The sequence below is a fragment of the Thamnophis elegans genome, chromosome 9, assembly GCF_009769535.1.
Source record: "Thamnophis elegans isolate rThaEle1 chromosome 9, rThaEle1.pri, whole genome shotgun sequence".
NCBI classification, from domain to species: Eukaryota; Metazoa; Chordata; class Lepidosauria; order Squamata; family Colubridae; genus Thamnophis; species Thamnophis elegans.
This window is the reverse complement of record NC_045549.1, coordinates 48,334,816-48,350,001: the sequence shown is the minus strand read 5'-3', so window position 1 is coordinate 48,350,001 and position 15,186 is coordinate 48,334,816. Positions and strand designations below refer to the sequence as shown.

General features: G+C 35.7%; 1 protein-coding gene across 10 annotated transcripts in view; it reads right to left on the bottom strand.

The window, feature by feature from the left end:
• The window catches only part of SORBS2 (sorbin and SH3 domain containing 2), a 195,626-nt gene that overhangs the window by 16,363 nt on the left and 164,077 nt on the right, over positions 1–15,186 (bottom strand). For 6 of the 10 annotated variants that reach the window (XM_032224646.1, XM_032224652.1, XM_032224648.1 and 3 more), the window contains 5 exons: positions 10,929–11,020; positions 9,251–9,297; positions 7,446–7,560; positions 7,221–7,349; positions 4,857–5,051 (listed from right to left, as the gene is read on the bottom strand). In XM_032224646.1, the coding sequence (XP_032080537.1) occupies positions 4,857–5,051; positions 7,221–7,349; positions 7,446–7,560; positions 9,251–9,297; positions 10,929–11,020 (578 nt within the window). Of the gene's footprint in view, positions 1–4,856; positions 5,052–7,220; positions 7,350–7,445; positions 7,561–9,250; positions 9,298–10,928; positions 11,021–13,590; positions 15,157–15,186 lie in introns of all 10 variants that reach the window. The other 4 variants (XM_032224651.1, XM_032224654.1, XM_032224645.1 and 1 more) reach the window with 2 other exon arrangements.

Here is a 15,186-nt window from a genome sequence, read left to right as displayed (position 1 = left end):
GTGGTGCTTTGGAATCCCACTTGAGAAATAAAGGGAAAGAACAGGAATTAAAAGAAGGTGAAGGGCTCAAGAAGAATGCTTTTAAAAAAACAGCCTGTTAACTCCTCTTTATAGGATATTACTTACTGATCATACATTTCTGAATTCATTAGCATATCAACCAGGCAGCAGAAAGCATATCTGGAAAGTGAAACTGTCAGGTTCTTGATGTCTGACATTTAGTCAGACATCAAATAGATTTGAATCACCATGTTGCTCTCATGCTAGCCAGTGACTAATGGCCCAGATGTGATTACCCAAATTTTTCTTTCTGCAGCCTTATTGTTTTGATAGGGGAGTGTTTCTGCATAGCACAGAAATATGCAATTCAGGTTGCGATAGTTTGAGATTAATCAAAACTAATCCCAGGTGCTGCAAGTGTGAAAATTCTTTACCAACTGATAAAAGAACCTTGCAATAACAGATTCAATAAAATTGTACATTGTGTTTATATTCCCTGCAGCTACACAATCTATTTTTTTACTTTAAAAATAATAGCACTTCACACATTATTACATTTCTTTTAAAGGTACATAGGATCCAAATGTTTGTTAGTGCATATAATAGAAAATTCTTTTAAACTCAAAACTGTTTTGAAAAAAATCATTATTGGTTGAATAATACGGTTAAGCTGTAATATTGATTGAAGATTTCTTCTGGTAAAATAAAGATCCTTTTGTAAGCATGGAAGAGCTGGGATTCATACGTATATTGCATCAGTAGATATCCATTGCTTCAATAAATACTGAAAATGTAGTTTTTGTTATTAATTTTACAAGTTAAATCCTCATTTGAAATAAAAACATTTAAAATTTGTCTTAGAAAGGCTGATAGCAACATTTGTATTATATATATAGAAATCGGGGAGAACATGGGTACTTTTAATTAATTACACAGAAAATCTAAAGTTATGATTTAATTCTTAAAATAGAATTTAAATAATATACAATGGATCTCAGCTGTCACTTAGAAACACAAACAGAAGAAATACTTTTGTAAATGTTAAAAATAGTCTTATGAACATGGTGTTAATTAGCAGTAATTTTAAGTCACATGGATTTAATATGAACAATGAGAGTCATGGTCCCATTTCTGCAAACAGGCACAAAAAGCTGAACAAAATTTGAAAAATAGAAAAATTATTCTTTTGTATCCAGCCATTTTAAATAGAAAGAATATATATAACTAGAAAGAACAATTTTAAATAGAAATCTTCAGCCCACAATTGCTACTAGATATAAAATTAAATTAATATGCTATGCATACAATTTTAGCATATTTAAATATTGTACTATAAAGTTATTATCTGTTTTATACATTGTGTCCATCTCGCATTGTGGATAATGTTTGTTTAGCAAGAAATGGAGGTCAGAGATAGGGAAAACTCTAGAGCTACATTATGTTTCCATGAAGATTTGAAATCAAACAGTATTACATTCATTATTGGGTATTAATAGGCAGATGTACACTAACTTCCTTAGTGCCAATTAAAATATGATGGGTTGCTGTTGTTCCCCAATACTAGAAAAATCCATGAACAAAAATATATGTTGTATTTGCATCATTTTAATTACCACATGTTTCTGCAAGAATAAAAGTATTTCGCATTAGTTACTATTACAATGCCAATTCTAGTTTGAGTTACACCTTTTTACTGAGAAATTTTATGAAAGCGAGAGCTAGTGTTGGAAAATTGCATAGTTGCACCAGAAATTTCTCAATTCTTCCCTCCTTTCACAACTCAAGCATAAAATATCTACTGAAAATCCAATATTAACTTAATGGCTTTTCCTTGAAGAATCCTAAAGCAATTATAATTCACGTTAATTATTATTATTTCTTTTCTTTGTCACATTATTATTATTATTTTCTTTCTTTGTCTCTGAAAACTATTTGCTTCTCATCCACATTGAACAATGATAAAAGATACAGGTGTCCTATCTACATGAAACATGCAAAACATGTTTATGCAGTAATTTATAATGGGATGCTACTTGCTGCCAGTTGTTGGCTGGTGGTCTTATTTAAGCTGCTAAATACTCTTTTAGAAAAAAATAAACAGGAAGATATCCTGCCTGGGCACTGTAGCCATTTTACATAACATATTCCCAACACTGAGTTTCATCACGATTTTTACTCTGATGAACAGCCTGATACACTGTAGTCCCTGAGCACTATATAGCTCCCTTTTCTGGGCTTCCTCTTGGCTTCCTTTGAGGAAGTGGAAGAGTGCTCTTTGGTATGATCTCAGATACATGCGGGCTTAGTCTATGCCTTTCCTGGCTGGGTGTATGATGATAGGACTGGGTGAGTATATGATGACCTGCTTGTGGGAGATTGTCTATGCTTCTCCTTAATAGATCCCCCCTGGATTCAGAAGTGTTTGACAACTATTGTAGCTTTCCCTTCTGGTAATGATGTAAAGAGACATTGGGATTCAGCCAGAGACAATCTAGAGAAAGTGGAACTCTATGAAACTTTTTCAATTATTTACACATGGGCATGGGATGGAGAAAATAGCTTTTGTAGTCGGATGGCATTTCTCACGGTCTTGATGTAGGAAGAGTGATCCATAAGTCTTACTTAACTTCACAGTAGCTTTTGTTATTATCATGCATGATATCCTGGACTGCAAGGTTTGGTGATCAGAGGCTGTTTTCTGCAGTATTTGCATCCCTCAATGGGTAATTGCCATCAATGCAGTGGATAAGGCAAGGTTGGCTCACATACTTCCCCCTTTTTGGGTGCTGCAGGGCCAGTCCTTCCCTCTTCCTTTCAAATAAAACTGCTGGGAAAGGTCATTTGGCTGTTGGGAAGTGATATGAACAGGCTGATGATACTTAGCTTTAGACTGCCATTGCAGGCCCAGATGAAGTTGCTACTGAAATCTCATTCAAATATCTGGAGACTGATGGGATATGGATGGGACAAAACAGGTTAAAGCTGAACCATAATAAGATGGCATTACTGGCTGTTCATGCCATAATCACCATGCAAATGGAGTGTAAGGTGCTCTCTACCTGGAGCTTCTTTTAAAACTCCTCAAGAACTGCAGCAAGTGAAAAATGTAATGTGTAATTGGAATACCCAGTACGATAAATAATATAGTTCTTTTCATGATACTTCATAGTATATACTCCACTACTATAGTGGAATTGAAAGAACTAGTTCTGATTTGTAAATACCTATACAGCTTGGCATCTATGTACTTTAAGTATTGCCTCGTATCGCTGGCTGGGGAATTCTAGAAGTTCACAAATTTTCAAGATGCCAAGGTTGGTTAACTCTTCTCTGGAGGTTAATTGATCCTGCTCTGCTATAGTCTTTTAGCACTTCCAGAGGGCCTTTGGGGAAGGGCTATTAGCCATATTTATTCAGATATTATTTATTTTCTTATTTTGAAAATAAAATTATATGGCCTTTATGGACAACAGTCTTAGATAGTTAATAAAGAATATACAAATAATAAAAACACAATTAAAATTTGTTACATATCGCCAATGTCATAATAGTATGCTCTCAAGCAAGCAAACAAACAAACAAGCAACCCCCTCATATTTTTTAAGTCCTGGCCTCACTTCCAATTGTAGCCCAATTCAACTCCTGAGGGTAAGAGCAAATTTTTAGGGTCCCTGGAAGCTTAGATGTTAGGGACCCTCTGCATCTGAGGGGTATTGGTGCTACTATGGAAAAGGCTTGCTTCCTAGGTCCCAACAGATTATAATATTTAATGGAGAGACCTGGAGAGAGCCCGGTCTAGATGGGTGAGTAGATATCCCAAGGGAAAAAAAAGTGGTCTTTCAAATAACCTGGCTCCATGCCATCAAAAACTTTAAATATAATAATCAACAGCTCAGACTGGTCTTGGAAATAAACTATAAGCCAGGGCAGTTCATACACCATCAATGTAGCACAGACAAAAATTCAGGCTGCACCCAGAACTGCATGCAACACAACATTCTAGACCAGTTGAAGTTTCTGGGTGGACATCAAGGGCAGCTCCTTGTAAAGTGCATTGTAGTACTCCAAATGGGAAGTGTTTAGGGCAGGAATGACTCATATGTAGGGACTTCTGGTCCAGGAATTGGTGTCATTGCTTCACAAGTGTGATTGGTGCAAAGCCTGCAACTTGTGCACCAACTCTTATTTATTATTAGACATATTGATTTGTTCTTGTGGTGTATTGTATTGTGTTACTTTTACTTACTATGTCAAATCTTATTCTGTTCAGTACATTGTCATAAATTATGTGATGTAGATTTGGAGACACCTACATCTGGTAAATGAATTGCAATAAATAATATGTATTCAAAATTACCATATCAAAATTACAATAGTTAATGTCCTTTAAAGAACTGGTTTAAGAGAAATGGTTTCCACCATTAATTCATCTACATTGATGAATGTGTAGGTGTGTGTATATTATGTGTGTGTTTTGTGGTAAGAAATTGGCTCAGGTTCAAAAAGCTAAAGAGTAGGTGTGCCATTTGCATTGTGCAAATAATGCAGAAGGTCATTGAATAAAGTAATTCTGTATGAAACAGTATTAAACTGGACTTCCATATACTTTTCATGAGCTTAAACTGTGCAAACACATTATTTTTAATATAAAATGCAAAAATATAAACACCATAAAAAATCAAGGCAATCTAAGAGAGGAAAAACAGTTCAATCTTCACTACAAAATAAAAATAGTATAATTTATTCTTATTATAATTTTATAATTGAAATCAATAAGTACTAATATTTATTTATAACCAAGATTTGTGCATAGGATGAGACTCGAAAGATGGTACAGAGAACAAAGCATTTCTCACCTTAGCTGAATGGTGGATTTTGTCACTTGAGTAACTCTGGGGTATTGGAGGAACAGGATATTCATTTTCTCCTCTGGCCATGCTCTTTTTGACTTCTACATAGGATACTGGGAAGATTCCTTGCTTATTTGTTCCTGGTAGCTTGCCTTCATACCAGTTTTGATCAACCCGTCTAAGAAGAATGACTTTGTCTCCCTGAAAGGCAACACTCAATAGATGAAAAATTGTTGTCCCATTATGAATGCATACAATATAAAGCAATGGAAAACAAATTCCTTAACTGTGATGGAATATTAATGAAAGTGAATAGTTAAGAGCCAAGAAGTCCAAGGTCAAAATGCTTCCCATACAGGTTCAGGCCTTGAAATAACTTGAGACACCATTCATAGAATCAGTGCCTGTCTAAATGAGTTTTTCAATGGAAAGAATTGTGTGGCTCCTAGTACATGCCATGACCCTAATCTGCCAGGTAAGAATGGAAATTCCTCTTCCAGTGAAACTGTAGTGAGGCAAACATAGAAAGCTACAATAATTGTCTAATGGTAGTCCTACCTAGTGAAAATATATGGGAAAGGAGGGTTCAAAAATTGCATTTGCTTTTCAAAATGTTTGTGCTGATCAAGGAAATTTACCAAGAGTTTTCTTCCTTTGTAGCACTTTGTCCAAGAAATCTCTTTATTGACCTTTGAAACATCCCCCTTATCACAGACCTCTGCAAGACAGATTTTTACATGATAACATGGTAGTTCAGGGAGAGGCCTCTTTTGAAGACCCACTTGTGTAGGCACAGAGCATAATAAAAATAAAGAGATTTCTGTTAGCTCTAGGAGGGAGAAATATCTTTGTAAAGACCTCATTCTGTTGACAATGTATGGGGCCCTTTAAAAAGAACTGTTTTAAAAGGAAAGTACAAAGAGTTTTCTTGATATCATTTTATAAAGTAAGAACTGGCATTTTTTTCTGTGGATCTTTAAAATAAAATATAGACAGTCCTTGCTTAATGACTCTAATTGAAACCAGCAACTGCATTGTTAAATGAAGCAGTAAGTAAGCAAAACATCACATGGCCAACTCATTTAGCAATGGCAGTTCCAGTTCCATTCATTAAGTGAATCATCTAAGGTCATTAAGCAAGACATCATGTGACTGCAACTTGTCATCTCTTGCCAGCTTCCCCATTGACTTTGCTTGTCAGAAGTCAGCTGAGAAGGTCTCAAATGGCAATCATGTGACCGCAGGGATGCTGCAACGATTATAGGTGTGAAGATTGGTCATAAATAACTTTTTTCAACGCTGCCAGCACTTTGAATATGTGCTAAATAAATGATTGTTAAGCAAAGAACCACCTGTATGTAAGAAGACCCTTAAAAATACTGGGCCAGAAAATGGCCTTCTCAAAGTGGATTGTAGGATACAGCAAAATTTGATATTGTATATACTGTATATAGAAAGAAATAAGCTTTACTTCTTTCCTCCAGATACAGTTCTGAGTCAGATTTATAGCCTAGCATCTGGTATTTGCACTGAAAGGAAACTTCAGTCCCAAATATCTTCAAATAGTATATAGGTAATCTTTGTTTAGCGAATGCCTCAAACAATGACTGTTCAAACTCATAACAGTGGTGAAAAAAATAACTTTGTAACCAATCCTAACATTAATGACTTCATCGGTCTGTAAAGCAAAATAAAGTTACAGATCATAAGTGTAGTCGCTATTTCACTTAGCAACTGCTTCACTTAACATCCAAGTTGCCAGTCTCAATTGTAAAGAAGGTAAAGAAGGACTACCTATATTGTACAGCACTTTTTATTTGCATTGCTGAAGGGCAGGCCAGGAGTTGAAAGAAAGAGAAGGAAAGAAGGTTAGTACCAATGTAGGGGGAAAAAGGAAGAGCTTAACATAAAGAAAAAATGGGCAGCAGAAAGATGTAGTAGCCTAATTTACAGTAACAATATGCACTAGTCATTTCCGACTCTAGGGGGCAGTGCTCATCTCTGTTTCAAAGCCGAAGAGCCAGCGCTGTCCAAAGGCATCTCCATGGTCATGTGGCCAGCCAAAGGCACACGGAACGCTGTTACCTTCCCACCAAAGGTGGTTCTTATTTTTCTACTTGCATTTTTACATGCTTTCGAACTGCTAAGTTGGCAGAAGCTGGGAGAAGTAATAGGAACTCACTCTGTTACGTGGCACTAGGGATTCGAACCACCGAACTGCCAACCTATCTGATCGACAAGCTTAGCGTCTTAACCATTAAGTCATCATGTCCCTTCACAGTCACCCTGGGAAATACATACTTGAATGAATAAGCCCTTTTACAGGGAATCTTTGTCAAACTTTGTGTAACACCCAATTTTAGCAAGTACCTTTCTCAATGAAAGTTCCACATTTGTATCTGCATTGAAATTATATTTTGCAATAGCTTCTCCAATCTCGGCCACATGTGCTGGGGGTGGTGGTCTTGCTGGCTGTGCTTTTTCTGGGGGAATAAATTTCTGAAGAGAGAATGGTGGTTATTTTAATCAACCTTTCCAAACTGGGTATCTATTTGTAAAACTCATAGGTATCAAATTGCTGGTGTTAAGACAAACCTCAACGTAAGAAATAGGAAAAATCCCAACTCTTCCGTAATGTTCGCCCTCATACCAGTTTTGATCCACTTTCCTGAGGATATAGATAGTGTCTCCTTTCTTAAAGGGCAGCTCTCTGTAACAAACATTTATACACAGTGATACAGATTTGACATCCTGGTAACTATATCTTGAATTGAATATTAATTGTTTATCATTTTAAATAACAAAAAGAAGAACCAGATCTAGCAGCTAGAAATTATATTTAGTAATAAGGTCAACCATAAACACAAAAGCTTACTTCTTTTTGAATACTTTACTGATTTAATGTTGATTAATACCTCAAATACAAAAGAAACTGTGCTTTATTTCATAAAGGAAACCAGCATTGTCTTTTTGTAAAAAGACATTTACTGCTTTATAAATAAAATGAAATGTAGAACTGCTTTGGTTCTTTAAAGAAATAACACCTAGTTATCTTTGTTTTTCTTAAGCATGGTTTTACATTCTATCTTCTATCTTCTATCTGCACTCCTCAGCTATGTTAATTCAGATATTGCTTGACAATAGTTAAGAATGAAGAGACAAATATACCTATAGGTGTTATTTCTATTTAGGACCAAAGATTTTTTTCCTCTGTGTCAGTTCCCTAATTCTTTTTTTGATACTGCTACCAGTGTTAAAAGACAACCAGAGATGCAAACAAATTGGTAGAAGAAATGGTTTCTTGGAAAGAAAACTCAACCCAACGAGACCTCCTAAAGCAATGGGTCTTTCCCATTGACTTTGCTTGTCAGAAAGTCACAAAAAGTGATCATATGACCTCAGGACACTGCAGCAGTCATAAATATGAGTCAGTTGCCAAGGGTTTGAATTTTGATGATATGACATGGGGATGCTGCAACAGTCATAAGTGTGAAACTTAGTCATAAGTCACTTTTCAGTGCTGTTGTAACTGTGGTCACTAAATGAACTATTGTAAGTCAAGAACTACCTGTAGAATAGGAGAGGGAAATAGGACTGGCCCACTTAGGATGCCTGTTGTACAAATTCATCTTGCCAATTGTATCTGTTTCTGCTTTGATTGCTCATGCTCATTCATGCCTTAATCACTCTTATCAGGATTTTTGCAACATTAGGAGGGTATTATTGAAGATCACTTAAAAATTACAACTGGCTCAGAATGTATTAGCATGAGTGGCATGTGAAACCCTATTTTTCCTTCCCACCTAAAATTTAGATGGTCCTGACTTTGCCAGCTTTAAGAAAGACTGAACCTCTATTAACTTTGACAGACTTAAAGGGATTGTTTTTCTTATAACAGTGTGGAAATCCAATCTAAATGCAATTGTGTCTATTTTAATGCTGATAAAATAGCATAAAGAGCATAATAAAAACTTTATTGGTGAGAATGTTCAAAAGTGAAAGTAAACCAACACTGCATATTCAAATCATACATTAACAACATGTAAATTTTTATTTCACTGCAAAATTATTCCCGATATAGTAAATAAGACAAAAGAAAACAAATTCAATTTTAAAAACCATTCTTTTAAGTATGCATTATTTTATTATGCATTAAATATTGCTAAACACTTTATGGGGATGAGTCATACATTAGTTAAATATTGTGTCTACTACTTCTTAAATTACTGAATATCTGAATATTGCAGAATGCTTAAATAGTAAAAAAAATTAGTTCAACTACATAAGAAATAGAGACTCATTTGTATCAATTGTAATATTATTGCACATATTCTTTTCTACCTATAAACATTTAAGATTCATTATGATTCTTTGGGTAAAAAAGGGGAACTAATACTTACTTAGAAGTTTGAGCCTTAAAGTCATATACTGCTCTAGCTGGCAGTCTCTGTAATAGAAGGAAATAAATTAATATAAATAACATGTATTTAAAAGAATACATAAAACATGTATCTAATATAATACCCCCTGGCATAGCAAAATGCTTCATATGATGCCTGTGCTTGCATTTTAGATACCTGTTTCAAGATGGCTCTACTTTATGATACCTCTATGTAATCCTAGATAACCTGCTTTCATGGAAGCAGGGGAGTGCTACTCAACTAGCAGCAATATTTACTAATTAATAGTTGGTCTCAATTTTCTGGTATATGTTATAAAATATGCAAAATGAAACTATTTTAGGATACCCTTCACAGGATAAAGTTTTAATATAACTATAATGAAACTAAACACATTGCACAAAAATATTAATGCATCTCTATATGCTTCCAGGTCTGGATTTGTATTTCAAATGTTAAAATATTGAGTTTATTTTGTAAAAGGAAGTATTCACTATTTCTATTTTCCCAGGAGAAGGACCAGAAATTCATGGAGAAGGCCTAATATTCATTAACTCAAACTTTTTTCCTTCTTCTAGATCAGTGTTTCTCAACTTTGGCGACTTTAAGTTCTGTGGACTTCAAGTTTGAAATCCACAGGACTTAAAGTCGCCAAGGTTGAGAAACACTGATCTAGATAGTAGAGGCCCAAGGAGCAGCATCAACAAAGGGAAATAAGATTAGTATCCTAGAAAGAAGACATTTATTTAGCCCAGTGCTTTCATTGCAACTTAATCTCTTTTCTGAACATTGTGTAACTCTTGGCAGGCCCACAAATATACTGACATTTATTGTTTGTTAAACAGATGTTGCAATTTTGGTTGTTGCTTCTTTCATCTAGAGTTCCAATGCATACTTCTTCTGCCCTCCAATCCTCACAAAAGAATTTGAAAACTATCTGCAATTATTTTTACTTTTCCTGACCTCAAAATGCAGAAGACTATACAGATCATCATAAACCAGTCTAAACAACTGTAAAAAAAAGGCAAAGGGACCGAAGTCAACCCAAGACTTCCTGGCTATCTTGCCACCATTCCTTTGTTCCTCTTCAAAGTCCTATGAGATGAAAATACAAGCAGCTTGGAAATTTAGATCATTTCTCCCAATAACTGTGATTTTAGCTGCATGATACTATAATGGAGTAAGGGAAAGGGGAAAGACAAGTTCTAATTAGTATATATGAAAAAGAAACCTCCAAGAGAAATATGCCAAACCTCTAGGGAATGAAGGTCTGTTAAATGATGAAAAGATTCCTGTCAATAGTGGGGAAGTGGTTATATAATAGTTCTGCAGCCCACAAGGACTGCAGAATTACAGGGAACCAAAAGGGGGCAATACCAGCTTTGCTGCAATTTCAAATTCAGAAACTCATAGATTCAATGGCTCAAAATAGATGAGATCAATCAGGATCAGAACCAGTCCAGAACTGGTACAAAGTACTTGTGCAGAAATGCCCTAATTGTAGTCCATGCTCTGCTTCTCTTTTCTATTCCAACTACATTGCTTTCTAACCCCAGGTGATGAAAGACAGCATTGCCAAGAAGCGTTGCAAAAAATGCTTCTTAAAGATCTCCAGGTGTTTTCAGAAATATACTTCTGGCTTCAAACATGTTTGTTTAAGTAGATTTTCTTGCATTACCTCTCTGTCTGGAGTTCCTCTTCTTTCCTTTGGAATACATCGACTCACATCAGTGAAAGCAGAAGAATAGTTTCCAGGACATTCCTGGTCTACTGAAAGTAAAATGCCGTTGGATGAAAATTCATGAAAAACAATTGTGGAAGCTTATTTTAAAGGAAACTACATCTAAATTCAAGTTATTGTGAGTCTGAATTAAACTGATGTAATAACAAATAAACAAAAACTGACAAACAGAAGTCTAGAAAGGAAGCTATGGAAGTTATTTCATATACTAGTTATACAATTTCGAATTGAGTCTGAAGCATTAAAAAGAAAAAACAAGACCAGCAATTTAGCATCTTCTCTGATTCTTACAACTCTTACAGAAGAATAAGTTACTGAAGTTGCAAAAGGTAAAACATAGCATTGACTCATAAAGCTAATTAAACATGTACCCACATGCAAGGGAATGCGTCAAAAGCATGCCACAATGATGGAATAATGAAATTCTGAGGTGATCCAGTAGAACAGAAATGTATGTTTTATGTTTTATGTTAGACTAGATTAGATTATGCATTTGCCACATTACTGTTTATTCTACTTGTTTTAGAACAAGTAGATATCAAAATGTGGTCTCCAGATTAGTGCTTATTTTTCTGCTCTCTTTGCGGCCACTTTTCCCAAAGATACCATTTGTTGTAAGGGGAATTTTGGGGAAAATGCTCCTGGAGACTATTTTCTCTGAAAAGAGGGAAGGATGAAAGCTTCTAGCATACCATGCAATTAGTCTGAAGCACTGCTGCTATTTTTTTAAATAAAATAATCACAGATCAAACAAATACCTGCTTTCCAGGTTAAGTGATATCTAGAAGTTCATATTTCTAGCTCACAAAACTCAATTGTTTATATATATGTCCATGAAATAGAATTGCACCCTTTCAGTGTCATCCCAAGTAGGGAAAAGGCCTATTAAATTCAGCGGATTGATTACTGAGTAAACATATTTAAGATTAGTACTTGACAAGCTGAAAATACCTATGTAAGTATATTAACGTGAAGAAAAAAATAATGTAGTTCATTAACACTTTCTAAGCAGCTTTGTAAGTTTCACAGTTCATTTTTATAGAAATCCTCAATGAGAAATAATTTCAATAATTTGCTATTTTCAAATAACTATTTGTATTTGTGGTACCCTAAACCAGAATTTCTCAAGCTTGGTAACTTTAAAATGTGTGGACATAAACATTCCCAGGATTTAGCTTCAAGTGCTATTTGTGTTAGGGATACCTCTCATGTCAGAAATTACTACTGCATGTAAGAAATGGTAGAAAGTGCATATAACTAAACTTAAATAATATGATCAATTTATTACATTTACATGGAACAAGAAGCTTCTGGACCCATTTTTGCACAACAATTCTAGTTGTTGGTTTATTTATTTACTAAATTTATATGGCTGCCCACATCACAAGAAGTGATGCAACAATGGTAAATGCAAAAGCACTATGAAGTTTGGACTCAAATCTTCTCCTTTCTTTTTCTTCCCACTGGACAAAGGAGACAGGCATGCTCATTTTAAGCTAATCAAGTAGTAGATAACTACGTGAACTCTAGCTAGTGTAAGGCAGTATTGATTTACCAATAAGCCAGGAGTATAAACTATTTATTTTAAACAAGACTTTAATGATATGTGACTTTACTGATGTTGCTAAAATATAATTCCTTATATTGCTTGCCAGTGGAATCAGCTTGGAACTATGGTTTAGCAACCCACTGTTTAATGTTGCTCTTAAATAAGCAGATCTACCCCCAAATTTAGTGTCACATGAAATTTCATTTAACAGAGGACATTTCTAATCTCAGCCTCACTGGAGAAGATGTGAGGGGCAGCAGAGGATCCATAGCTTTCTATTGCTGCTGATAATGAGCCATACACCTACCATAGGTGCAGAGAAGACCATGATTGGGTTGAATTTTTAAATATTATATACTATTAATGGATATTATGAATTTGCTATTACTATTATTTTTATTGAAACATAGACTTTAGCTAAGTAGATGAAATTGCAACTGTAATACTCCTTACCTTGGTTTTATCCCGTAGGACTTGTTCTCCTCAATATTAAATGAAGCCATTTTAGAATTAGTTGATTTTAATGTTGCCACCATCATTGCATAGATGGAAGTTTAGATTAGTGAGCCAAACATTCAATTCAGCCATAATTATGTTTCTACATAACTCAATTATTTTGCAAATTTGGATTAAATAATTTTAAAACAAGTGTGTCTTTTCTTATTACTTCATCTTGTTCTTTCTTATATTCAGGTGACCATATATTTTATTAGGAAGTCTTTTCCCAAAAATTATTTAAATAAAAATTAGACCAATTGAGACTTTTCTCACTGTGTGATGTTAAGTTCCATTATGAATCACTGCTCTCTAATTTCAGTAACTATTCAAATGCTGATAACAAAAGGCTACTTTTTCCTTTTGTTGGCTGGTCTGAAAAGCATATCTATGTACATTGTTATTGTTCTCAACTGCTTTTTTTCATTTTTATGACTGTACAACAGAAAATTTCTAGGCTGTATAAGGTGCACAACACAAATGTAATGGGAACGAACTAGAAAGGATAAGGGTGAATGACTCAAACACAAGCATAAAGAAAAGGAAGTAATCCACCTTGGAGAAACAGTGCATTATCATATTCCTGGCTGCTGCTGTTGGTAGCATCCATGTCTTGATAAGAGGCACTGAGAGGCAAACTTCTGCATTCATTCTGGTACAACGGACAGTGAATAGCACCATCATGAGGCAGTGGATGCAAAGGCTGGCGTATGGGACTTTTTCTAAAAACTTTAAGGGAGGAATTCCTTTCAGGAATGTCTGGAAGCAATTCAGAAATAAGTCTGTGCAATATACTATTGTCAGGCAAGCTTCCCCTTCTTTTCTCTGCTTTGATTTGGTCACATATATCTTTAAGAGCGGAGTCCAGGGCGTCAAAGACAGATGATTTGCATTTAGTCTTTTCAGCCTGCTTTTTGGGGAGTGTGTTTTTTTTCCTCCGGAAAGGCACTGGGCTGACTAGGAAGGCTAGTTTAGAGAGGCCAGCATCGGAATCTTGTCGCTTAGGATCTTCTGGGGTAGTTTCCTGTTTAGCCCTTGCATGCTTCAGCATGGTGGTGAAGCGGGTGTATGAGGCTGGACATCTTCCTTTGCAGGAGCTGACAAGATGCTTGTGATGATGGTGATGTCCTGATCCGTAAAAGCTTTCTGAGGATGTGAAGGAGAAGTGATCGAAATCACTTTCACTACAAAAAGATGAGCCTTCTATCTGTATGAAGTCACTCATGTCAGAGACCACTCCATCTTGGTCGCTGTCTGAATAGTCCATCTGTGATCTTTGTGGTTCCTCACTAGTTACTTCAATGTGAATTGGCACCAGAGTGTTGGACTTGTAATTCTTTTGCCCCTGAGTAGTGTGCCTATTCTGATTTTCTTCATCCAGCAAGGATTCAATAGAAAACCGTCTCATTGTACAAAAGCCATTTTTAGGGGGTTCCAGGAAGCTTACAGTTGATAATGCTTCTTCCCCTAAATTAGGCATTGATTTAGATTTCTGAATTAGTTTTTCAAATTCAGATATTCTATTGGGCACCATGTCTCTTGGTACTTCCTCTGTAGAGGATTCTTTCCAACCATGTAGCAAGCTCTTATGCTGTTCCTTTTCATACTGCAGTACTCTGGATTTTACAGAACAAATCACCTCGGAGTTAAGCAAGTCTTTGCGGTTAATGCGGTGCATTCTTTTGTACAGTTTTAGGAATCCTGGAGCATCATGGGCAGACCTAAGATGTGCCCTTGACCGACTGGAACCGTGAGCTTCAGAGGAATATGGGGAAGCCCAGGCAAGGGAAGAATCACCTTTGGAATTGTCTGCACACAACAGAGACACCATACTTTCAGATTTATTCTGTGTATCAGAGAAGCAACAATGATCATCAGCTAGTAGGTCATCGTAGCTGCGAGATTTGCGTTTGGGAGAGGAAGTCTCTTCAGTGCTGCTCCAGACTTCTGCATTCTGACGGGCCATTTGCCAGCCATTCTTGTAGCTGAGGGCTCTTCTTGAATCACCTGGAACAGCTAATCGCTGCCCATAATTCTTACCATAATCTAAATCATTTGAGGTGTTCTGGTTGGGGACTGAATAACTGGAAAGGGATGAATATATTTTGCTAATATCCACACCTTTATAATCCACAGAGCAGCATGGTGAAA